We start from the raw sequence: 25,226 nt of genomic DNA, 5'->3' as shown, positions 1-25,226 counted from the left end.
TGCCTGGAGCCCCTCGATACCCTTACCAGTGCCATCTAGAACCTGGCAGCGTGCTCCCAGTGCCCCCCAGTGCCCATCAATCCCCTCCTGATGCCTACCAGAACTGTCTAAAGCCTCCCAGTACATGGGGACGTGGACCTCAGTACTACCCAGTACCTCCCAGTATGCTCCCAGTGCTTTATAGCACTGCAATAACATCCCTGTACACCCCCCTGTGCTGTCTGGAGGACTCCAGTGCCCTCCCATATAGAACTGGGGGGAGTACTGGGAGCCTCTAGACAGCACTGGGGGGCAGCAGGAAGGCAACGGGGACTCTAAAGAGCACTGGGGGCACTGGGAATGTCCTTGGGGGCTCTGGATAAGACTGGGGAGCCCCGGGAAGTTATCGAGCCGCTCTCAGCAGAAGGAGGGTGCCTGGCAGTCCCTAGCCAGCACTGGGGGGGTCACTGAGAGCGTACTGGAAAGCTCTGGACGGCACTGGGGGACAGCGGGAGGGCACTGGGGTGTTCTGGGAAGCACTGACAAGTTGCAGACAGCACCGGGAGCGCACCAGGAGGCTGCCGAGAGCCCCGGGGTGGCACCGGGAGGGTGTTTGGGGGGCTCTGGGCTGCGTAAGGCCGGGCTGCGGGGAGAGGGTGGGTTTGGCCGGCGAGCCAAGGGGCGTAGCAGGACGGCGTGCGGGGACAGAGGAGGCATTTTGGCGCTTCCAGCCGCGAGCCGGAGGGCAGCACTCGGCGGCCAGCGGGGATCCGGAGCCGTCGCCGTCCCCCCGGTGAGCAGCCCCCAGCCTCAGCCCACCGCCGGCACCCGTGGGGCTGTCACAGGAACAAAAACAGGGTGGGGGTGCTGGAAGGAGGCAGCAGCACGCCGCGTCTCGCTCTTTTCTTTAAAGGGAAAAGCTCAGCAGAGGGGCTGCAGGCACGGTCCGTGGCTGCCCAGTCCTGCCCTGGTGCCAGGAGCAGCGGTACGGGAGCGGGGAGAGGTCTGGGCGGCGGGGCAGCACCGGGACGCGTTTGCTTTCAGCCAAGAGGCAGCACCGTTGGTGTAAGGAAGCACCCCTGCCTTTCTGCCTCCAAATTTTGAGATAATTTGGCCTCATTTCAGAAGAAGGAGGTTTGCAAAGCGGTGTCGTTTCTCCTCCCTGGTCCGGGTAAGAGGACGATGAAGATCCTGCTGGTGGTCCTGGCCCTGCTGCTTGCTTGTGGTGAGTGCGGCCGGGCTTGGAAAGGGAGATCCCAGCAAAACTTCCCCTGCTCCAGCTGCCCAAGGCAGATTTCTGTACGTAACTCATAAGATCCCATTTTCTGGTCACTCCAGGCATGCTTGCTGCTCACGGAAAGCTCCCGCCTGCATTCGCCCCGGGGCTGGAGGGAAGCACGGTGGCAAACCTGACCGCGCACATCTGCGACTCGGGATGGGGCCGCGGGCACGCAGCGAAAGCTTCGATGCACCGGTACAGCAACAACAGGTTTTTGGGGAAACGAGGCAGTGCTCACCTCTTCTTTCAGCCCTGGAGAGGCAGAGACAAGCGGTTGAAACTGCTGGGATGGCAGCAGAGGGCCAGGAGGGGTCCCGAAGACGGGATGCACAAAGGCTCTCGGAGCCGGGTGGCACAGGGAAGCTGAGAAGAGGCTCGGTGTAGGACAGGGGCGAAAGCGGGACGGGGCTGGAGAGCATCCCGGAGCAGCTCCTGGGTGCTTTGGTGCAGGAGGGGATGCAGAGCCCTGTTGTGGACGGGTTAGAGAGCAGCCCCGGCTGCGTTTCGCCTGGGGCCAGGCTCTCCTTCTCGCTGCAGGTGCTGCCGGCTCCGTGCCTGCTGCTACGCCCGGCTGGCTGCGCGCCGCTGCCGCGTGGGACAGAGCCAGCGCCTCGCCGCCTCCCGGGCAGGGGGCCCTGCCTGCAGTAAGTCCCCGGGGCCGAGCTTTGGGATCCTCGCACACACCTCCACGGGGTCCCCGCTGCCACCTTAGCAGCTCCCTGGAGCCATCCCCGAAACGCCATCCCTGTGCTGTGCTTCCTCTCGCTCCCCGCAGGATTGGGGACCCGGTGCCAGCGGGGAGCCTGCAAATGCGAGCGGGCGACTCGGCTCTGCTGGGCACGCAGCCGGGCGCTGCTCAAGTGCCAGGGCCGAGGCAGGCGTTGCTGACGGAGAGGGGCCCTTCACGAACCCACCTCCGTGCTGGTAAGCAGAGCGGGGCTCAGCGCAGCGCCAGGAGCCTTTCCCAACCCTCTTCCTCGGGGCTTTGTTTTGGCTTCGGCAGGAGGAAAGCCGCCCTCGTGTGAAGCTGCGTCATTAGACACTGGATCCGAGGAGGGAGAGCTGCACAGATGCGATATTTCTGCTGAGAAAAACAAGGGAGGAGCGGGACACCTGCGCCTTGTCACAGTGAAGGGCGAGGTGATGGAAGCCAGCACAAGTTGGCAATTTGTCCTCTTCGGCTCCAGCTCCCCACGCGCAAGTCGCTGCACGGAAACGTCGTGGCTCCCCCAGCTGTTTGCTTCACCGCAGAATAAAACTAAAACAAATATTCCAAGTAAAATATATAAAATATTTGGAATATTCCAAATATTCCAAAATAAATATTGCAAAATAAAGCCGGAGAGCAAAAAGCTTTGGGCCTCTGTGTGCTGCGACTCCGCCGTACCCAGTGACAACCCCTGGCACCGGGGAGAAGCTCACCTGTGCGCAGGGCTTCCCGTTGAAATACCAAAACCCTAAAACTGGAGCTGCGCAGCAGAGTCCAGAGCCTGTTTCAAACATCACCCCCAATACCTGGAGCCCCTGATTTAACACTGACAGCGGGAGGTTCTTGCGTCCTGCAGCAGCGTTTCCAAATGGCTCAGAGCTCGCCTTTGCCTGGCTTGTGCCTGGTCTCGCCAGACGAGGCATGGCACGAGGGTTTAGGCACCGCTGAAATAAAGCGCGTGCCAATTTCTGCCAGGTAAAGGCTACTGCAACTGCAACCGTAAGGCCGAGGCACGGGGAAATAATCGCAGTGCGTTTCACACGGCCAGCCAGGGAGGTGGCTATAATGCTGCCCACGTCGCCCACCGCTGTCACCCCCTTTCTGCAGGAGAGGGAGCAGCCAGTCTGTGCTCCCCGCTGCTCATTCATGCCCACAGCTTCAGCCCCAGCCTTCAGGCTCCCAAAATTTGCAGTTGCCTCAAGGCAGAAGGAATGGAAGCTGCTGTAAGAGTCCGGGGACAGGCGCAATGCTGCAGCAGGGCTGGGTGCCGATGAGCTTTGCTGCACTGGGACGGCCGGGGAGCTCACGCTTGCCTAACCCTCAGAACAGAGCAAAACATCTTTCTCACCAGAAAAGAATGTTTTGGCCTTATTTTGCAACAACCCCCAGCACGTCCCCTAGGAAAAGGCAGTTTAGGCTGTGGCTGCTTCCTCTTGCCTCAAGCATCCCAGTGATGCAGGTTTTCTGCCCTGCAGACAAATTCAGCTGGTCTCACCTCCTCCGAGGACTTGGAGAACACTACAAACTGCCACAGGGCTCTGCAATGAAACACAACCCCAAAAACGGGGACAAAAGGGGGTTTCTCTGGGGCTGGAGGATGCTCTGCTGTGCCCTGGGCATTAGCAGCTGCAATTCCCACCCCGGCTCACCCCAGAGCTGAACTCAGTTGTACTAGGAAGTATCCCTTAAATCGGGAAGCACTCCTCGAATAAGGAAGTGTCCCTTAAACCAGAAAGGTTTCCCTCCAGCTGCGAACCAGGCGCCCGGTGTTTAGCCCGGGGGGGTGGACGAGCACCCACCAGGAAGGAGAGCGCAGCCCTGTGCCGAGCAGCTGCTGTTTGCAGGGCTTAAATCAAGGATCAAATCCTTGCCGAGATGGGACAGGGGCGCTCGAGCAGACAGATTGCACACCAGGATGAGCCGAAAGACGCTCTCTCTCTATTTAAATTCTGGATTAATTTTAACTTTTTATGTATTTTTCTGCTCGGACATCTGGCTGTACAAATCGGCTCATTTCAAGCTCCAGGGGCTGCTCTGTTACCTCAGGTGCAATAAACTGGGCTGCAAAAGCACTGGAGGCAGCGCTGGAATTGGTGCACGGTGTGAAAAAAGGCAGCTCTGTGTAAACGTGTGTGGGAATTCAGCAAAAGCCGTGGGGAAGAGACTTGCCGAGGCCCTGAGCCCAGTTCCTTTTTCTCACCATCCCTCTGATTTCCACGCAGCCACATCCTCGTTCCCTGTCTCGGTTTCAGCGACAGGGGAATTCCTCTCCCCACCTCAGTGCCGGGGTTTCTGGCAAAGCGCTCTGCGAGGCACGCGACACTACGCATCTGCGACCTCTGCACCAGAAAAAATGGCTAAAACGGTCTTTGGGCATCACCTAACTAATTAGAGATTCCCTCCAAGCCAACGACACCATCATCCCCTTTTCAGCCTTCCATTATATACCGCTTGCATTTTATTTTATTTTTTCTTACCCTGGAGGCCGATCTGGCAAGGGGCATCTGGGCACCAGCAAGCTCCCAAAACTACAAAAACACAAGGGAGGAGGATGCTTTGCACCGGCTGTGTTTTCTCCCTGCCCAAGCCAGTAATTATGGCAACCAGTAAGACACAGCATGGAGCTTTCTAACCGAGACATCCAAAAAACTAACAGCCACCCAGGAACGATATTGCTGCTCTTTTCCCTCGAGTTTTCCCATTTTGTTCAGGGTGCTGAGATACCCGGAGCCATGCACAGGCTTGACCCCAGCCTGCCCAACTCATCCCAGTCCACCCAAACCTCCCATCAAAGGGCGCCCCGACGTTTCCGAGAAAGGGATTTGCATCCGAGCAGGCCCCCATCCAAGTGGAGAGCAGCTTGCACACGTAACGGGACCAATGTGGCGAGGACTGTCAATATTTGCCCGCTGTGGAGACAACAGAGGAGGAGCCAGGCTGAGCGGGCACGCGCCGGCTATAAGAGGTGCAGCTGAGCGCACCCTAAGGTGCAGCACCCGAAGGCTCGCCCCGCTCCGGAGCTGTTCACTGCCAGCCATGAAGCTCTTGGTGCTCCTCGTCTGCCGTAAGTACCCCCTGGAGGCGATGGGTTGATAACAGCTTCCCTAAATCCACCGTAATTCGGGGAGTTTTGGGGTGGAGGGTTGGGTGGGGGGCTTCGTTCTGGTGCTCCTAACGGCAGGTCTCCAGTCGCAGGGCTGGCCTCCGTGGACGGCGGCGCGATTCAGTTTGCTAGGATGATTAAGGTGAAGACGGGTAAGAACGCTCTGGCTTACAACGGCTACGGCTGCTACTGCGGCTTGGGGGGAACCAAACAACCTCTGGATGCGACAGACCGGTGAGTGAAGAGCTGGGGGAGACGGAGAGGATGCTCCCAGCCCTCTTCTCCTCCCAAAGCTCAAACCAGGGTGCAGCTGGAGCAGGCAGTGCGGGAAGGAACACGCGGCTCTTTCTGAATCTCAGAAACTTGCTTCTTTTCTCTGCCTCTTCCCTGTGTACAGGGAGTAAGGCCTGCTCTTGGGGCTGAGACAGCAATGCCAAAACCATCTGTGTGACCTCAACGAGTCTTTAAATCTGCCCAGCAGCAGCAGCAGCTCATGCTGATGGGGTGGGGAAGGATTTCTTTTACCTTTGTAAGGCTGTGCAGAAACGCATCAGGATGTGTGCACCAGCGGGTGTTAGCCACTGCGGTGATCTCCCCGCTGTTCCCCGCCGTGCCCTGACGGTGTCTTCTGCGATACCAGGTGCTGCCATGCCCACGACTGCTGCTACAGCAAGTTGAAGTCATCATCCCCTGGCTGTCATCCCACCCTGGTCCATTACACGTTCTATCTCCAGGGAGACGAGATAGTCTGCGGTAAGAGACAGCGCGAGGCCAAAGCCACGCTCTCGGTGGGATCTCTTCTCCTTGGCGTCCTTTAGAGCAACCTGGAGGGGGTGGAAGGGAGGGAAAGGTGCCAGGAATAATGCAAATAATGGTGAAGTTTAGAGCTAGCAGACCTCCAAAAGGATGGGGTTGCCCTTCTGTAGAGGCCAGATAACGACCTGACCAAGCTGGACGCAGAACGCTTGAGGTGACCTGACTTGGACGGGGACGTGGCGCTGTCACCCCGATTTTCTGATCGTCCTTCCACCCACCCAGAGCAAACACTGTCCTTTTGGGGGGAGTGAATCAAAAAGAAGCACCTCGTTGTGATCAGAACAAGTATCTATACAGAGCTAGATGTAAAGGAAATTAAAAGCTCCCCCTGGGATCATGTTTGGTTTGTAGCCGCTATGTACATCGGGGTAGGATGGTGGCAAGAGGGCTGACTACCCAGAGTCACTGGCTACGTATGCCAGTGGGAATGATTCAAAAGATAACCTCCAACTCTGGCACCTTTTTTTCCCCCCAGAACCTGGAAATTTCTGCCAAAAAACAGCCTGCGAGTGTGACAAGGCAGCAGCAGAGTGCTTCAAGAAGAACCTCGGGACCTACAAGAAAAGCTACAGCAATTACCCAAACTTTCTGTGCAAGGGCTCACGTCCCCAGTGCTAGAAAAGCCAGCCTTGAAATCAGATGGAAATGCTCTAAATTGAGATTTCTTCTCCTGCAGCGAGATGAAGTAAGGCACAGCTCTAGCCCCACTGCACCAAAATGTCATTCGGAGGCCAGTCCCTGAACCTGCGCACAAGGAAAGCCCACCCACTCCTTGCAATTCAATAAATCGTGAAAAAAAAAAAAAAAAAAAAGATTTCTTCAAATAAAAATAAGTTTGAAAGACAATTTCTAAATGCATCTAATGTGTTTTCTTGTTTCAAGACTCAATGCCTGAGTGGGTGGGAAACCTGTAGCTCTCCCCAGAGACCCGATGGGTCCAGCACCCCAGGGTGACCAGACCACGGGTGCAAACCGGCCCCATCCTGCTCACAGATTGACTCCTTAAGCAATTAGTACTTACTAAGGCAGCACAGGGCACTGTCAGCAGCTCCTCCAGCCTCACAGGGGTTTTGGGGTGGCTCCTTCTTGCACCCCCATCTTTGAGTAGGTCCTCACAGGGTCCTGGAACCAGGAAGGTCTCCCAGGAGCTGCATGGCAGCAGCAATTAGCCCTAACGAACCAGGGCCAGCTGCTCATTGCACCTGGGAGGTGGAAGTGCCTCCGTGCTGCCTTCGGCCTCAAAGACTGTGCCCAGTTTGGCACCCCTCTATGGGGTTGCACCCTCTGTGGGGTGCAGAGCTCTATAGGGGCACTATGGGACGCAGTTTGGTGGTGGGACGTGGTGGGTCAGGCTGATGGTTCGACTTGATGATCTCGAAGGTCTTTGCCAACCTAGATGGTTCTGTGATTCTACACGGTTATTATTTTAACGGTTTTTCTACAAGGTTGTTGTTTTAATATCTTTTCTTGTTTTTCTACGGTCACTCAATGACTTTCCACTGTTAGAGAGAGGGTTTCTTCGAGTTCTATCTAAGCTTCTCCTTGGTCAGAAACGCGAACCAAACATTTCTATCAGAAAGGAAAGATGAGAGAGAAACCAGCTGGGATAGAGCTGATTAAGTCAATGCTGCCCTCTAAGGTTTGTGTGTGCAAACAGGCTCTGCTCCAGGCACCAGCAAGGTTCAGTCACACACACACAGAATGACATCGCCTTAATAAGATCGTATTAAGACTGACCCAATTTGCCCACCTTTGTCAAAGTTTCCAAACACCGCGAAAGCTGACAGGTGAGCGTACGCCTTCGTAGCCAGAGTGCATCCGCAGAAATGGTTCTGGTCATGACTACTCAAATGCCCAACCGTTTCTGCCTATTAACAAAATGAAGTGATGCAGACACATTAAAATAATCTGGAAGTTTTGCTTTTAACCTACACTTCACCCAATACACGCAACCCCACTCACCCAGCTTGGCTGGCACACCCAAGGGTGCTGAGGGAGCTGGTGGATGTGATTGCTGGGCTGCTTTCCATCATCTATCAGCGGTCATGGTCATCCAGAGAGGTCCCTGATGACTGGAGACTTGCTAACGTGATGCCCATCTATAAGAAGGCTTGTAAGGGGGATCCAGGGAACTACAGGCCTGTCAGCCTGACCTCAGTGCCAGGTGATGGAACAGGTCATCTTGAATGTAATCACGCAATGTATGCGGTACAATCGGGGGATCAGGCCCAGCCAGCACGGGTTCAGGAAAGGCAAGTCCTGCCTGACCAACCTCATCTCCTCCTGTGACCGGGTGACCCGCCTGGTGGATGAGGGAAAGGCTGTTGACATAGTCTGCCTAGGCTTCAGCAAAACCTTTTGACATAGTTTCCCACAATATTCTCCTGGAGAAGCTGGCAGCCCATGGCTGGGACAGGCACGCTGCTGGGTTAAAAGCTGGCTGGGCGGCCGGGCCCAGAGAGTGGTGGTGAATGGGGTGAAATCCAGCTGGTCACCAGTGGTGTTCCCCAGGGGTCGGTGTTGGGGCCCATCCTCGTTAATACCTTTATTGATGACTTGGATGAGGGAATTGAGTGCACCCTCAGTAAGTGTGCAGATGACACCAGGTTGGGGGGGAAGTGTCGATGTGCCGGGGGGCAGGAAGGCCCTGCAGAGGGACCTGGGCAGGGTGGGTCGATGGGCAGAGGCCGTGGGATGAGGTTCAACATGGCCAAGTGCCGGGTCCTGCACTTGGGGCACAGCAACCCCACGCAGCGCTACAGGCTTGGGGCAGAGTGGCTGGAAAGCTGTGCAGAGGAAAAGGCTCTGGGGGTGCTGGTCGATGCTCACCTGAACACGAGCCAGCAGGTGCCCAGGTGGCCAAGAAGGCCGGCGGCATCCTGGTTGTGTCAGGAGCAGTGCAGCCAGCAGGAGCAGGGAGGTGATCGTCCCCCTGGGCTCTGCTCTGGTGAGGCCGCACCTCGAGTGCTGGGTTCAGCTTTGGGCCCCTCACTACAAGAAGGACATCGAGGCCCTGGAGCGTGTCCAGAGAAGGGCTACGGAGCTGGTGAAGGGCCTGGGACACAAGTCCTGTGAGGAGTGGCTGAGGGAACTGGGGGTGTTTGGTCTGGAGAAGAGGAGGCTCAGGGGAGACCTCATTGCTCTCTGCAACTCCCTGAAAGGAAGGTGTGGGGAGCTGGGGGTCGGCCTCTTCTCACAGATAACCAGTGATAGGACTAGAGGGAATGGTCTCAAGTTGCACAAGGGCAGGTTCAGGTTGGAAATTAGGAGACATTTCTTCTCAGAAAGAGCAGTCAGGCATTGGGATGGGTTGCCCAGGGAGGTGGTGGAGTCACCGTCCCTGGGGGTGTTTAAGGAAGGGTTGGACGTGGTGCTTAGGGACAGGGTTTAGTGGATGACATTGGTGGTAGGGGGATGGTTGGACAAGATGATGTTGGAGGTCTTTTCCAACCTTAATGATTCTAGGAGTCTATGATCTTTACAACCTTTATTGCACTCAGTATCAAAAACTGGGGATTTGGTTTGGTAACAGAAGCACACGCCCCACTGAGCATTTAGAAAAGGAAAGGGAAAGAAAACTCTTGTGTAGTTTCAGCAGAACCCAACAGAAGATGAAGGCACCTTCCAGAATGCTACTGCACACGTGGATACCATGGATGACTTTCTTTGCTGTTCAAGTATTGCAGATGAGGCAAGACTGTTGGTAAATAACCAAAAAACCAAAAACACCCCTCCAAGGCTGGGTAAGACAAAGGTGATGCTGAACTACCTTGAACGTGCCTGCTGCCTTCCAGTCTCATCACACCCGTGAAGTGACTTGCACTTTGTCCCACTGAAGCTATCCACTCTTTCCACTTTTGTAAAAGTCAAGTGGGAAAGAGAATTCCAGAAGTATCATTGCTAACAGGTCATCTAATGGTTAGCATAAAATGGATTTTACCGATTTTCAAACAGCACTGAAAATTCAAGGCTCATCCATGTTCTCCTACCTACCAAATACTATTCAGATTTCCCGCTACAGTAATTTCTAATGCCTACCACAGGCACCTACAGCAGCACGTAATACGCTTCTTCACTTCCCAGACACTGTCCCTCCATAAAGCATAAGAGCTGTTTTATATTTCTTTTTATTTCTGCCAAGCTCATTACAGGGACCAAAGTAACTTTTTAACAAGCATTCAAGCCTGTTCGCCTGCACCATCAGTATTTAAAGTACAACTCCTTCCTTTTTATTGTTCAAATGCTCTATCAAGAGCAGTAGCAGAGCATATGAAGAAATACCACCTCAGGTTTTGGCATTTCAGTCAAAAAAGGCATGTACGTATCGATTTGGAAGCTTCAAAGAATGTATAGATTTGAAGAAAAACAACAATGCTCCTTACTTTGAAAAAATTTGTTTCATCTCTGCCCTGGCTGATGAAGTGCCTCCTGTTGTCTACTGTGTGTAAGTGCACGTGCTTTCTTAAAGCTTACTCCTTGATACAAGTCCAAAACCTGAGTGAAGTTGAAATACTGCAAGCCGTAAGTCTAGGGCCAAATCCCACAGCCCTTACACTTCAGTCCAAATTCCCTACAAAAGCACCACAGGATTCAAAGTATACATTCTACAGTACCTAGTGACCATATGCAAGAGGAATTTAAGATGAAAATCCTATTCTGGAAAAAGCTTGATTTATGAAGAGTGAAGCAGGCAGGGTTCCCAGTGATCACTGCTGCTTGGAAGCTTGTTCCCAGAACTCTCAATCCGTTGGCTATACAAATTTCATTTAGAGACTAAAAACAATCAAGTTCCTGGCTTGGACTAAAGCTCTGGAGTGGCCCTACAGCTCCAAAGCATGGCAAAGGAGATGAGATTCCAGATGTACAAGTAACAGCACTCAGCAGAAATCTCATGCCTGCTTGTAGTGTGTCATATCGCTACCTCTTTAGACTTTATAGATCAGAAGAAATGGCTCTGCAGTAGCAGGAGCCCACTGGTTTAACTCTCTTGGATGAGAAAGAAAAGAGGAATACTATGTTTGATAGTGTTGGCTGACATTTAGTTTTTTGGAAGGATTCTGTTCCTCTGTTTCCCTTACTTTTTAAATTTAAATAGAAAAAAAAAAAAAAAGAAAGTGTGTTCCTGAGTTGAGAACTGTTAACGCTTTCCCTGACAGTAAGGCAAAATAAATCTCCTCTAAGCATAACTAAGCACAAAGTTGCTATAACAAATCTAAGCATATCAAGAGATCTCAAACCAAGTCTGGCATTGCTGTGTGAGGAAAAGGTTCTCACCTTAACCTAACTCCATAAGAACAAAAATAAACCTCTACTTTTTTGTTAAGTTTAAAACTCTCTTCGCTCACACAGGTTGACATAGAAATTACTGAGTAACTGTTTGCTCAGTAACTGCAATTGAAGAAACAAAGTTCCTATGTGCTCAGAGATCTCTGCAGAAATTGATTTCAAGATGACAGTGGGTGCTTGGAAATTTGCTTGAGAGGAGTTTTGTCTCGATCAGTTTCCTTTGCTTTTCTCACCAGAATGCTCAGAACATTCAGTCATATGTTTAGAGCCGTCATGGCCTTCACCAAGGTGATCTGGTTATCCGAGTCCATCTCTCTCCTGTTGCTATCTGCACAGTTACTTTTGTTGGCCAAGACCTTTTGTCGGTGCCTTTCTTCCTGTCTCTTCTTTTTCTCCAGCCGTTGCTGTTCCTTCTTTAGTTTTTTTGATACCTGAAAAGGGAAGAATGAAAACAAAGTTGAAAACAGACGTTTACTGTCCAGCTGGGGAAAAATAACACACTGGAAAGGAGACAAGCAGATACCAAAGCAGCTGCCAGAAAATGTTTATTCCAGACTATCTGAACTTTGTGCACTTTAGAAAGAGTGCCGTATGTCACTAATAAACACTTGACTTGGAGTAAAGTCACAACTGTAGCAGCTACAAGTGTAGCTACACTTTTTACTTCAAACAAGAAAATAATTGCTGGTTAAGAACTGCTCTAATCTTTAAAGGATGCACAAATCACTGTCAAACCACCCTTACACATACCTTTGGGTTTTTGCTGGATCGACTATCTTCATTAGATTTAGCCAGTCCTTTGTGGTTTTCTATTTCATCTTGATGCAAACTCTGATTTCTGAAGATTCTTGAACCATTTCTGTTATCTTCCCACAGGGCTGAGGTACACGATTTCTGACCTTTGCTCTGAGGATCGCGCTGCCCCTCAGCACCTACCAACAACAGAGTTTTTTCTCAGACACTCTATACACAGAAGCTGTCTCTGTGTCAGCCAATTCCTTCTTCCAGGCTTTCTGGAACTGGTTTTTTTGGAAGCTGGATTGAGTAGGGAAAAAGACAAAGTTCAGTAGCCTCTTCTGTCTGCTCACATAGGACAACATATTCTTCATCAGCTGGAATGTGGAAAGGGGACACTCCACACTAATCCAGCGGCATGCTGTTATTTTACAGAACTTCAGTGTAAAGGTCTAGTAATGTCTGCTTGTAACTTCACAGAGAGGACCCCATGTCACAGGCAACCAAGAGAAAAGCCAGGGACTCTAGTGCTCAAGAACTAGGCAACACCTGGCACTTCAGGTTCTCCAGAGAACAGACCTAGGATGGAACGTGCTCTGAGATGCTGGTAAACCTGAGTTATCTGGTGAGGAGGCCGCAGAATGGCTCCAGGGATTACTAATCTTGCATGGAGTTCTCAAGACTGTAAAGCAGAACAAATCCAAACCAGATCAATTAGGATATGGTATGCTCAGTGGCTCGTAAGAACTTAGCTCAGTGCCTTGAATAGTCCCAGGTCAGTCTCACAACAGGCACTGTTACTGAAAGGCTCCACAGGTGCACAAAATCTGCCCTCATAACCTTCCCGAGCACAGAAAGGCTGAGGCAGCAGCACAGCCAACAGGAAGCTTCCACTGCTACTGTCCCTGTTGAACTGCTCTTTCGAGTGAACGGTGCCTCGGAAGAATGCTGTCTGATGTTAGCAAGTGACAAAGTCCACGTACTTACCGATTCCTTCCATTTCCTTCACTTGAAGGATGGCAAATATTGCAGAATCTACGTTGTAGTCTTCCACTTTCAGAACCTGGCTTACTAACTCAATGTCCTGTCCAAGAGAAAGATAACGTTAAAGAGAGTTCCAACCAGTGACATACAGACACCATTCAGCAACCATTTGCACCATTAGGAGGGGGCTGCTGTCTGCTTTTGTGATCTCCCAATCAGCCCACACTCCATTTCTCAAGAAGGTGAGGGAGAAAATTTCAAAATCTCAAAGATACCAGGAAAAAGGACTATGCTATTTCAGTATAACTGTTTCACTCCTGATCCTTTTCATTCTCTGCATTTGCACAGTACAACCTGCAGTAACCACACAGGTTATCTAGTGACCACAGCTAAAACTGAACATCCTGAATGACTGGACAGTTTGTGAAATTTTACAGAATTTGTTTCAAAGTAAATTTTCTTGAGAGACTGCAAGACAAACCTTACAGAACTCTTCAATATTCACACACAGTATGCATTTCATTGAGTCTAGGATGAAATGCATTCCAATTTGTGGCTGTAGTACTGAAACTGTCCAGGACAAACACTCTCTGAAATTTTTCTTAAGGAAAAAAGGCTACTCGGTACTTACTGAACATCCAGTTGCACTGCACACTTTTTGTATAGCAGCTTCCTTTTCAACTTCAATCTCATCTTCAGAGCCACTCTTCTCTGGCTTCATTTCCTCCTCACTTGCATCGTTTTTGGAAAGCATCTATAAGAAAAGCGAAGCATACAGTTATTTCATCATACACATTTTTTTTAAAAAAAACCTGTCATTAATATAGGTTTAATTTTGGCACAGATTTCTCAGAAACATCCGGTATCAGGGAGTCCTGGATATTGTGTAATTTCTGTTATCACTGGAACCATTTCCCACAATTCATACACTGTCAAGCAAACTCTCATAGTACAAGATCATTTACACCAACAACCAATCACTGGCTTTTTAAATGAAGTATTAATTTTATTACAATATCACCCATTGTACAAATGTGTACATAGAACTTTGAGGACAGCACGGCTTACTCCTTAACAGGAAAAAGTGAGATATTAAGAGAATTATTGTATCCGGCCATTGCATTTTCCATCCATTTCCTCCCTCCCATTTGTTTTTGCATTTGAGGTGATGAGCACATAATTAAGATGGGGTTGCTTCAAGACTTCTACAGCCCGTAACACTGCATCATATTCAAGGCTGATTTCCAGCCCAGTAATTTAAGCACTTCACATACAGTCTCAAGAGAGCAGGCAGTAGTAATTACAATCACGTTAGGAATTTTTCTATCCCCACGTGAGACAGGGACCAAATTCTTCTCTCAATCTCAATGCAAGTGAGAAAGCAAACCAACCAGTAACATTCAGCTGTTATTTATCCCCACAGCTATCTCAGGTCATTCTGTCGTAACCAACCTCCATCTGAAGATATGCTGGAGCTTCTGAGTCATCATCGATTCTCCTCACGCTGTCATAGTGCTCTCCATACCGATATGCAATGTGCAGCTCCCTCGCATTGTTCTTGTCGGTGCCTCGAATCTAATTGAACCAAGCAGACCACAAATGAGGATTTGGACATAACTTCAGCATCGGATTTTTCTTAGTATTATTTTTTGAAGCAATGATAAACACTGTGCTAGGAAGCAAAGTACATAGCTACTGGAATATCTTTACACAGGAAGTGCTGACCTAATAATCCAGATGTGCCTACAGTTACAACAGAACTTCTGTCCAAAGGATAAGATAAACAGCACTGGGTCAGTTACATCATTACAAACAAAACATGATATGAAAATACTTCAGGGCTAAGCTCAAAGCGATTTCCTAAGTTTTCTACAATTTTCCGATCATCTCTTCCAGCCCCATTTTCAGCAACAGCCTCCATTCAATATACGATGCCTTTTTCCCCTCAAATAGGAACATGAGTGTGGTCAAATCAGGACCACACTGGCAACACTCACCCAGAATACGTTTTGTTCTGGCGTTTTTACAAGACGGTGTTTTAACGATTCACATTTGAAGTTGATATTTTTTGCTTTTAAAAGAAAGACCACTGAAGCCAAACCATGAAAATTTATTAACTCCACTCAGGAGCACAAATGTTCCTTTGCTTTGTCAGCATCAATTACAGCGGCTTCCATAAGAGAATTCGCACTCTGGATATTATCTATACTGATGCAAGAACAGTTCCTACCCTGATCATAAGGGTCTCAAGCTGTTAGCTAAAAGCCAGCAGCATTTCGACTCCTGCAAGGAATGCAGAAAATTACACACCTGCAAATCTCCTTTGCTTACCTGTCGAGCCAGAGTTCAAAGATCTGACACCTTTGCTGGAGAAGATGACAGTAAGCAAACAACAAAAAAGTTTGCTTTAGGGCTCCAGAGTTTCCCAATCCTTTTACGTCTTTTCCCAACTTACAGAATTTACACCAGGTCACCTTTCGACTACGTCTGCAGTCTGCACTGCTTGAACAACTTCGGATTTCACAACAGATATTCTCCATTCATCTATTTTACACTTGCTCACCCGTAAATTCCAACCAATGATCAGTTATATTTAACTCCTGCCTTTTATCTTATTAAGTTGTTCAGCGCGTTGGCTTTCAGTAAGATCTATCATCAACATTTTTCATTTGCCAGAGCCAAAATAGGTATCTAACAAATCCTGAAGCTTTTGAAAGACTCTGAAAGTTGGCAACTACTGACAAAGAATCTGAAGCCTCTTTGTGTGAGCTCTTTCCAAAATACACTGAAATTGTAAGTAAAAGGTAGTTGCAGATAAAAAAAAAAAGCAAAAACACATGAAAAAGGTAAATTGTAACCCCAAAAGCCAATACAATAACTTATACATCTGTGCTAACTTCTACCTCTATATTTGCAGTCACTATCAAAATATCAAAAAAATAATAATAAAGGGTGCTTAAAGCCTTAAGAAGTCAGCACAGAAATGCCCAGCTCCAACAGGCTGAGAAACAGCTGGAGGTCCCAAACACTTCTCCTGCTCACATTTCACCACCTTAGCTTCAGCATATGCCAATGGCTCTCTTAAAATTAAAGGATAATGCACCATCTGCTTTAGAGTTGAAACCAACAGAGAGATTCACACCATCTGCTTAAAGCATCTTGCTGATCTACTTCTCTGGAAATGCTCTCTTCGTAATCTAGTCTTTCCAAAATAGTATGGACAACAGAAAGAAAAAGGGTGTCTTGGGTTTGATGAGTCTAGCAACTTGGTAAGACTGTCCCCATGTTGTGATCCCCTCTGTGTGGGTAGGGGACTCCTTACATTGTAATTATTGACAGCTCTCTTTACTTATGCCATTTTCATGACACACTCTCACTAACAAAACTCCACTCAGGCACACAAAATGGAAGCTCATCACAAAGTCGGTATTTACAGCCCAGGAAAGGTCAATGAATGGGAAAAAGGAGGTTGAGATTTTTGAGAGGATGTGCAAAAAGATCGATAAGAGTTAAGTGCACTGAGGTGAGTATTTGGTTCAAAACAGCAACAACACATGAACAGCACCTCCATGACCTCTCCTGCAGGGTCATTACCTCCATTGCCTCTGTTCTCTCTTGCAGGTCAAGCAGTTGATTTTATTTACTTTTTTAATACATAGCTGAGCTGTCTTACTGCCCATTGCTGCCATATAGATATGGGTTTAAACTTATTCGGGTTCAGAATCCATCTGACGATGTTCCAAATGTTTCAAAAGACACCACCTACAGCTTTTACCCGGTCTTTTTTTCTTTGCTGCCCTGCTTAGCCTAGATACTTCATTGGTACTCTCTGTGAATTGAGCTTAGCCCTTAAACGCTCTACTACCCTCATAAAAAATGTCAAGAAACAATCCTGGCTTGGATGTAGGTTCTCACTTGCTCAACGAACAGGCAGAGATCAAGTACGGACCCATGCCAGTGTGGATCTGCCACAGGAAAACAACAACAAAAAAGAGAGCAGGAGAGACCCGATGAATTACTTGTTCCAGACCCCAGCTGTAAGAGGAATCCACAGCACACAGTCCTTTCCAGAAGCTGATTAAACACCACTTTAAGGTTTTAAAACTTTTTTTCCCTCTCCTGTCCAGTCCAGAATCTCATTTTTCCAGTTGTCAGAACCATCAACTCCTCATTCCAAACCCCACAGAGAACTTGAGTTTTCCTTCAAGGCTGAAAAAGCAAGCGCCAAGCTAACTATGGCTGCCAACCAGTATATTTGTTCTCTGTGAACAGATCAGAAAGTTTCAATGCTGTTTGTATCCATCAGCTAAAAATTAGGCCAAAACATGGAAGTTTTGTTTCTCACCTGCCACAGTGGAGCATTAAGCTGATGAATAACCACATTCATTTGATTGTTCCTTGCAAAGGCCACAATAGCATCGTTGCCAGCAAAGGTACCCGGCTTTGCCAAGTTGGTAACTAAAGGAAAACAAACATTCATAAGAGATGGAGAACCAGTTTCTGAGACTTCAAAAAGCAAGTAACAAAATTTCAACAAGGGCCCAAGAAATTTTGGAAAGGAAATCCCAGCTATTAAATGGTAACCGCAGAGAATCTGTTAGTGACAGAGGTTACTAAGTCTTAAACAACCACAGAAACCTCCAAAAACGCAGTAAACCTTTTGATTATGCAAGGCCATCAGTTCTGTGTCAGCTCTGAAGGTAGGTGCCACGTGCTAAACGACCGGACTACTTTCATGCACCACCTGCATGTCACCTGGCACAGACCCAAAGCTGTTAGAACAAAGGCTGCATTGGTCTCTGCTTTCCATCTTCCCCTGGGTTAACACTATGAAATATCAAGTGTCAAGGAGAAAAACAAATCCAAGGAGATCAGCCACGCAACACCCACCAGTATTCAAGGGTGAGCTCTCCACTCACCCTTGAATACTTGAAGTTTTGAGAAAACTTCATTTTCTCAAGTTCCTTTTGAAAACACCAAATTATTACTTCTAGACTTTTTTTTTCTTTCCTTCTCCAAGTTATTCCTAAATTCAAACACGTTCCAGGAGAAGTTTAATAGCTCATCTTTCTACAGAAAGATAACAAAGAGAAAGGTAAACTCACTGCTGTTTCTAAAAACTAGAGAGTGGCCACAGCATAGCTCAGGGATGAGGAACGGTTTAGTGGAAAGGTACTCAAAGGAGATGTAACCTCATTTTGGAACAACCCCTTCTATTAGCGTCTACAGAGACCGTACCGTGTTTCTCAAAGGGAACATCATCTTCCACAAACGGTTCAAACTCCTCCCGCTGCTTTATCATGTAGTCCACCGTTTCCTGGCGATGTCTGAGGTGGTTTCGGGAGTGCCCCTCAAGCTGGTCACCAAGGGCCCTGAACAAACAGTTGCTAAGGGAAGAGAAGCTGCGTGTTAGCGCGCCTGAAACGTCGCTACCGGAGAGCAACGTTAAACCAATGACCCTGGTGTAGCAGTGGAAAAAATTGACTGGGCAGCAGGAGCTGAGATTTGATGAAATTATGGTAAGAACATAAGGTTTTAAGTGAGCACGTCATCAGCTTGTACAGAGCAAACCAAAAGCAGCAACAGTGCTGGGCCAAACCATCCCCAACCGCCACTGGGAGAAATAAGGGAGGCCAACCCAAGGACTCACCAAACACCTCCTCAGCCCACACACATCTATCCCCCTTTTCTCCCCATACTTACGGACCTTTCCGTGCCCCACACGGCCAGGGGAGCCCTCAGGCCCTCGGGGAGCGGGACTGGGCGCAGCAGAGCCCTCGGGTGACAGGCAGGGGGGACACACAAGCCTCTCTCCCTGCGGGCACGGGGCGGGTACGGAGCAAACCCCCCCGGGGTCGGGAGGCCCGCGGGTGCCCCCAGCACTCACCCATCGCCCGGCACCTCCCGCAGCTTGAGGCCGAGGGCCCGGAGCTGCCTGGCGAGGCCTCCTCCGCCCGCTGCGGGGCTCGGGGCCCTCCTGCGGCCGGCGGGCCGGGCCCTGGCCGCCTGCTTGCGGGACATCCCCGCAGGGAGCTCCGCGCCTGCGCCGCCGGCCTGTCACCTTCCCCGGGCCTCCGGAGGAGGAGGAGGAGGAGGAGGAAGAGGAGGAGGAAGAAAAAGAGGCGAGGAGCCCGCGAGGTGGCACTCGGGGAGCAGCGGCGCCGGCCGGGAGCGGGGCAGGAGCAGCGCCGCCGAGGGATGTGCTGAGGCAGCTCTGGAAAAGGGAAAGCCGAGGCCTGCAGCAGGGCGGTGAATTTCTGTCAGAAAATTCTTGGGAGCCTTGTGAGGGAAGCCCGGCTGGCGTGGGCCGTGAGTGCAGCCCGTAAATGGTTGAAACGAGCCCGACTCTGTGCCTCCCTCCTCTCCCCCAGGCGCCCCGGGGAGCTCTCGTCTGAGCCAGGAGTGGGCACGGAGAAGGGGGCCCGTTCGGGACCCCAGTTTGCTCAGCTGGGAGGGAACCTCCGGCTGTGTTAGTAAAAGGGCTTCTGTCACCCGTTCCCTGGGCAGAAGGTGGATGGAGAGCTGGCAAACCACGGGGCGCACATCGGCACCCCCGCTGAGCCTGGTGCTGCAGCTGTAAAACAGCTGGGGCAGCTCCAGAGCCTGGTTAGGAGCCCCCCACTGAGACCACGGCCACAGCTGAAGGCTCAGCACACGGAGGTTTTCTGTTAGCCTCCTGCTGTGCCACCCTTCTGACAGTGAGCAACGAAACAAGCCCCCCACCATTAACACCATCCAGTGCTGCCCCCGATCACTGGGTCCGTTCTAATCCATCACCGGTTACCCGTTTATTTTTTTTCTTGCCCTACTTTGCCCTGCAGGTATGACCAGAGAATTTGCCTGATGCTGTCAAATTCCAGTTCCTAGCTCTGTTCAGACAGTGCATCCAAACAGCTTCCTGATGAAAGCCAAGAAAACACTCCCAATGTGGAAACAGACACCGACGTACAGAGTGAATCATCTTCCCAGGCGTGAGCGTTATGGGTGTGCTACAAGGGCACGTCGCAGACAAACAAGGCAAGACCAAACAGCCACGTTGGATTCCCCTGAGAGGCTCTCAGGTCGCATTTGTGAGGTCAAACAGGCCTTGGTTAGGAGCAGGTAAAAGGCTGCTTCCAAGCTGCTTTTCAACCCCGGTGTAAGAAGCTCCCTGTCGCGCCAGAAGATGCGCTGTAAGTCTGAAGGTGACTGCCCAGGCACTGCAGCTCTCTGCTCTTACTCACGCTTATGCCCATTAACAGGCGATACCATACGAGGCTTCACATCAGGATAATATTTAAGTCGTATATATCTGTAAGGTCCTTTTGTCCAGTCACAACAAGCTGTAACCTAACTTGAGAGCAGGAAGAAGCTCGAGGGACTATAAACATTATCTCCTAGAATATTTTGAAGATTACTGTGCTGAAAGCTGTATAGATGGGTGGACTAGATGATCTGAAGAGGTCTTTTCCAACCTGAATGATTCTGCGATAGCAAGCTGGTGTCTCACTCCGAGATTAACCTGGAATGATGTGACTACTCTTTTGTATCCATTTCCTGCCATAAACAAATCCATGCGAAGAGACATTCCAAGGAAAAACATTTTCTTATGCAAACACTCTAAAAGCAGGAAAACAGGATGTGTCTGTAAACTGACTGCAAATGATTAATGAAACGGTAATTAGCATAGGAAGCATTAAAGAGCTATAGTCAGCTCAACACACTACAACATACCTACAAGCCAGTGAACATCACACATGCAGCCAAAGACAAAACTGAGACAAAATTTGGACAGGCCCTTTGAACACGTGGCTGAAAATGTCATCAGTGGAGGACAACAATGAAAAGGCATCTTTAATTAAATATCACCAATAAAACTGGGCAGAGAGCTCACCCGCTGCCTGACCAGCCAAAAGCAGCTCGGGAATTGTACAGCTGCAGCCTCAGAGCCCCCACGCCAGGTCCTGCTGCCTGCCCTGGGGTCCCTGATGCGCGTGGCAGTCACCTGCATGCCCAGGGAAGCGCAGGGCCTCGCCAAGCCGTGAGGAGCTCCATTTTCCCTTCCTTCGAGCGAGTCGTCCTTGCTGCTGACATGCATCAGTAGCAAAGTAACGACGCCTCTCAAACAGCTAGGTTTCCAGGACATATGTTCAAAGGGAAAGTCACTCCCAGCCGCTGCAGAGCAACAGCAGAGGCATGAATTCATCCCGCTGAGTTTTTAAGTTTGCAGTGTAGCTGCCCCGTTGGGGTCTGTTCCAGCTTCCCAACACCTGCAAGGCAGTTTCATATTGTTCCAATGATTCACTGAGAATTTCTAAGTTTTAAGACAGTAAGGCATGGGAACTAACAGTCTGAAAATGAAACTTGAAAAGCATTGTAAAAATGGTCTTTTTTTCCCCCCGTATCTTTTCTTTTTTAACAGAATTAACTTGCTAATAGGTATGTGAAATGCAATAGAAAAATTATCCTGTTTTTAAACATAACTAGGCCTTGCAGTGCACCAAGCCCAATTCCAAACATTCTTGCACTTCAAATATGAGTCCCACTTCTGCCAATGAAAGATCTCCATGCTCCCTAAATCTGGGGTCACCTCAAAGCCTGTCAAACGCTGCTATATCCTGTGTCAGCAGAAGCATAGCAGGAACACCCAGACACTTCTATGAAGTTTGCTAACAACTAACCTTTTACTATTTCTCAGCAAAGAACCTTCTCACCTCATCCCCCCGCCAGCAGTTCGTGAGATTAGAGCCCTCCCGAATTCCTTCCCCTTCTAATCGTGGTTGTTTCAGTTCTTTCTGCTGCCCGTTGGAGAGAGGGGCTGGGACTCGGTAGCACAGATAGCTCCAGCACTCAGGTGCACTTGAGGCTACAGACTGGGTACTGCATGTCTTCTCCCAGGAATTCTGACCTAGTCTAGCCTTCCGGTATTGGCAATCCTTCCTTTTCTACCTTCCTTCCTTCCATGGGGTTCTTACTGTGAAAACAATCTGTATTTTACACCTCAAGTAAAAAAGGCAGAAAGAAGTTAGACAACGAGGGATTGTGTTTATGCATTTTATTTTATTTTTTTTTAGATGAGCTGAATATTTACAAAACCACCTAACATAAGTGCATTCCTGAGAGTGCATGAGCTTGTCCCGTGAACAGCAAGAAAAGGAAGAGTCCTACCAACAGACCTCTCCCATGGACTCTGTAAGAACCTCAGGGACCCCAACCATGCTTCAGTTAGTGCCTGAAGCCCTCCGATGACTAAAACCAACAGGGATGTTCCTACAATAAGGAATTGATAATAATCCGAGATTTAACACTCAACATTAACATATTTATGCTGTAAGGGAAGAGCTCTAGTGCAGCAAGTAGTGCTACAGCAAGAGCAGACCTCCTACGTGGAGAGTTCAGCACTGGTGTGACAGTTGTGCCATGGCACACAACTCTGGAAACGTGGAGTTCCAAGGAAAGGAAGAGGGCTAGGTATGCTCTTCTTTCAAATCCACCTAGCACGAGAAACACGTTTGCCTGTGGTTACATGTATTTTAACATCACCTTTTCACTCCTAATTTAATTTGCCCTGAGGAGCTCTGACAGAGTCTGGCTGACAGATGCTGAATTCTCCTGTCAATCCAAGGTAAAAGGCTTTAGCGACGCAGCGCGAGATGACACGTTCCTCGCTGTGGTTCTAACGCCAACAGCTAAGAGGAGAATGAAACAACTTACCAAGGTCATGCAGAAAGCCAGTGCAAGAGAGAAGCAGGACACTTTTCCTGCCTTTCTGTCCCATGCTCTCTCTAATCAAAGCACTGCGTTCAGTAAACCATTTCGTACCAGATAATTCTTTTGGATCTGTCACTGTCCAACAAGTCTGCGTTTAGAATGCAGAGAAGTTGCTTTTTAACCAATTAAGTACTAATTCGGTAATAATGGTAGTGCCATTCTCTCTGGCCATCACGGTGAACAAAGCTGCAGTCTCTTAACGCCATGGGATCTGCTTCTGGACAGGATTTGCTCAGTGATATCAGCCGTTGTAAAGTGTCTTGGCCACGAAGTTAATCGTTAACTCAGGTCACCACCTCATAAAAACATCTCATTGTAAGAGCACAACACGCTTAAAGCTGTCATTCGATCATGCATACAACAGGAATAAAGGAGCACATAAAAGGAGCCAGAAACTCCGCAAACCCTTCAGCTAAGGGAAGACAAACTGCACCGAGGTTTATCTCCATGGAGAAATCCACGGACAAGCCAAGCAGCGAAAACAGATCGACAGCTTCTGGAGTAGCACAGGCTGAGAAGACTAGTCCTGCGCCCTTTGCTGAAGGTGCTGCAGAAATGAGCGGAGCAGGACCCCTCACAGAAAATGCTGCCGACGCGAAGGGACTGGTATTTGCTGAAGAACATCTTAAAGAAACGGAGAGATCTCCGGACACAGAGCCAGACGGTCCTGATACCTTTAAGCCAGCATTTTTGGAAAGTGACTATCCAAACACAAAGCCGCTTGTTATGGTAGTAAACTCAAGCTCTCCTGAAGTGTACAGTCCCGAAACGAGCTACCAGCCTTCACCCACATCATCTATTGCAGACATGGACTGCCTGGTCTGCTTCAACAAGTACAACGTGTACAGAGTCCCAAAGCTCCTCGACTGCCAGCATGCTTTCTGCGCAGTTTGCCTCAAGCTTATCCTCAGGAAAGAAGACGACACCTGGATAATCACCTGCCCCCTGTGCAGAAAAAACACGTCTGTGTCAGGAGGATTTATCCGCACTCTTCCAAATAAAGAAGAAATCATGGACCACTTGGAACATCCTGACGCGGCTCTTGAGGTACACATCTCTCCCCTGGGGCTGGACAGCAGCAGCTGGGCTCAGAGCAGCCAAGATGTTTTATACAGAGACCAAAACGTTCCAGCAGACAACAGGCTGGCTATCCAGAGAGTTGTGCTGCTCCTGCTGCTTTTGGTGATTCTCACTATCCTCATCCTCCCGTTTATATACTCGGGGACGATAAAATGGGTAATTTGTCTCATGCTTACTTTGGGGTTGGTCATGTCTATGGTGCTTTGCTGCACTCCTAAATTCTACTGGAGCTGTAATGGAAACTCACTCACAGCCTGCCACAAAGAGACCCACGTCGCTGCTATTGCCTGAAACAGCACGAGCTGCCTCAAGATAATGACTGGTTCCACCTGCACAGCCGAGTATCAGAAGCACTAGTCAGTTGCTGGACTTTGAAAGCAAACATTCACATCAGAACCTCAAAGTGTCTAACTTATCCCACTAAGCCTCAAAGGCAATGCAGTGTTGTTTAATTTTATTACTGAAAACGGTAAAATACTTGTATGCTGATATTTGTAAGATAAAATTGTAAGCCTTCTTCGCAGTTTTTTATCCCAGATGAATAGTTGTTGTTTTGCTCTCATCATTTTAGTCCTACTCGCATCCTCTCTCCAATTACTACTGCAGAACATTAGCTGAAACGTGTGACATTTGTGTGCTGTGAAAATCTGTAGCTGTTACTGTGTTTTCCCACTCCTAACACAGGTATACCTTTTCTTGTGACAACGTGGGGAATTAGACTGCTAAATCTGGGACTGGATGCCTAGCCTTAATGGAAGAGGGTAGTTTAAACACAGTTTATTGCATTAATCTGGATCCCTGACCAGAAGGTTTTTAGCAGGGGTGGGAATGGGAAAAGGGAATATCAGTTGATGTCATCTCAAGTTGTACTCGAAACTAGAGAGGAAGAGGCAAAATCAACATTTCTAATCATAAGCTCACAACTTGCAAAGTGCAAGGCTCTGAAAAGCTGATGACATTCTGGGTTCCCTGTGTTATTTAGCACAAAAATAGTTTCTCTCAGCTGAACTCCTTTACCTGGCTACCTGTACCACCTCTCTTCTTGCTCTCTTCACATTACGTGCGACATTGCCCTTTGGAGATGCCCACAAATTCTCCTTCCACAGATAAAAAGGAATCTTTCAATTGTTCTGCTATACCACACACGATTTTTTTTTTATGTGGAACGTGTCCATTAAAATTGAATAATGCTAACTGCTCACTGACTCTGTGTTTTAATTCCTCACCAACAATTATTGTCAAAATATTTCACAGCTTCCCGACAGGAACTACAGCTGAGAAAGCATTTTAGGGAGTCTATACAACTGAGTCGGTGAGGAAAGCAGAAAAGTAATGTGCTGGGCTTTTTTCCTTGATTTAAAAGAAAAACTAACTTAGTTTCAAAGAAAATACCCTACAACTCAACTAAAATTAAAACTGGAAAAAAATAGGAGCTTGCTTTAGCTAAGTTAGGTTTTTAAGAGTACCATGGGTCTCAGCAGACCTTGGATCAGGTCTGTAGTAAA

General features: G+C 48.9%; 4 protein-coding genes across 10 annotated transcripts; 3 read left to right on the top strand and 1 right to left on the bottom strand.

Moving 5' to 3' along the window:
- The first annotated feature begins 544 nt into the window (after positions 1-544).
- On the top strand, positions 545-4,392 carry LOC106040243 (phospholipase A2, membrane associated-like). 5 transcript variants are annotated; one of them, XM_066982295.1, is made up of 7 exons: positions 545-772; positions 893-964; positions 1,108-1,204; positions 1,318-1,453; positions 1,777-1,902; positions 2,034-2,182; positions 2,262-4,392. In XM_066982295.1, the coding sequence occupies exons 3-7, from the start codon at positions 1,162-1,164 to the stop codon at positions 2,717-2,719; spliced, it is 912 nt and encodes a 303-aa protein (XP_066838396.1). In that variant the 5' UTR covers positions 545-772; positions 893-964; positions 1,108-1,161; the 3' UTR covers positions 2,720-4,392. The 5 variants fall into 5 exon arrangements, with proteins under 5 accessions (XP_066838396.1, XP_066838394.1, XP_066838395.1 ...); XM_066982293.1 differs by having other exon boundaries at positions 1,105-1,204; XM_066982294.1 differs by lacking the exon at positions 893-964.
- A 455-nt stretch (positions 4,393-4,847) lies between these two features.
- LOC136786294 (basic phospholipase A2 VRV-PL-VIIIa-like) lies at positions 4,848-6,732 on the top strand. The gene is made up of 4 exons (XM_066982302.1): positions 4,848-5,031; positions 5,157-5,304; positions 5,711-5,823; positions 6,362-6,732. The coding sequence occupies exons 1-4, from the start codon at positions 4,848-4,850 to the stop codon at positions 6,502-6,504; spliced, it is 588 nt and encodes a 195-aa protein (XP_066838403.1). The 3' UTR covers positions 6,505-6,732.
- A 2,624-nt stretch (positions 6,733-9,356) lies between these two features.
- On the bottom strand, positions 9,357-18,956 carry OTUD3 (OTU deubiquitinase 3). The gene is made up of 8 exons (XM_048067291.2): positions 18,779-18,956; positions 18,130-18,278; positions 17,237-17,349; positions 14,344-14,466; positions 13,523-13,645; positions 12,895-12,991; positions 11,923-12,104; positions 9,357-11,603 (listed from the first exon to the last, which is right to left on the bottom strand). The coding sequence occupies exons 1-8, from the start codon at positions 18,910-18,912 to the stop codon at positions 11,427-11,429; spliced, it is 1,098 nt and encodes a 365-aa protein (XP_047923248.2). The 5' UTR covers positions 18,913-18,956; the 3' UTR covers positions 9,357-11,426.
- Positions 18,273-24,915, top strand: RNF186 (ring finger protein 186). 3 transcript variants are annotated; one of them, XM_013187845.3, is made up of 2 exons: positions 18,273-18,410; positions 19,713-24,915. In XM_013187845.3, exon 2 carries the CDS (start codon positions 22,993-22,995, stop codon positions 24,010-24,012), a length of 1,020 nt encoding a protein of 339 aa, XP_013043299.3. In that variant the 5' UTR covers positions 18,273-18,410; positions 19,713-22,992; the 3' UTR covers positions 24,013-24,915. The 3 variants fall into 3 exon arrangements, with proteins under 3 accessions (XP_013043299.3, XP_013043300.3, XP_047923249.2); XM_013187846.3 differs by lacking the exon at positions 18,273-18,410 and adding an exon at positions 18,953-19,140; XM_048067292.2 differs by lacking the exon at positions 18,273-18,410 and adding an exon at positions 18,953-19,200.
- Positions 24,916-25,226: the final 311 nt, after the last annotated feature.

This window comes from Anser cygnoides, chromosome 23 (assembly GCF_040182565.1).
Source record: "Anser cygnoides isolate HZ-2024a breed goose chromosome 23, Taihu_goose_T2T_genome, whole genome shotgun sequence".
NCBI classification, from domain to species: Eukaryota; Metazoa; Chordata; class Aves; order Anseriformes; family Anatidae; genus Anser; species Anser cygnoides.
The sequence above is the reverse complement of the archived record's forward strand: the minus strand, read 5'-3'. Positions and strand labels throughout refer to the sequence as shown.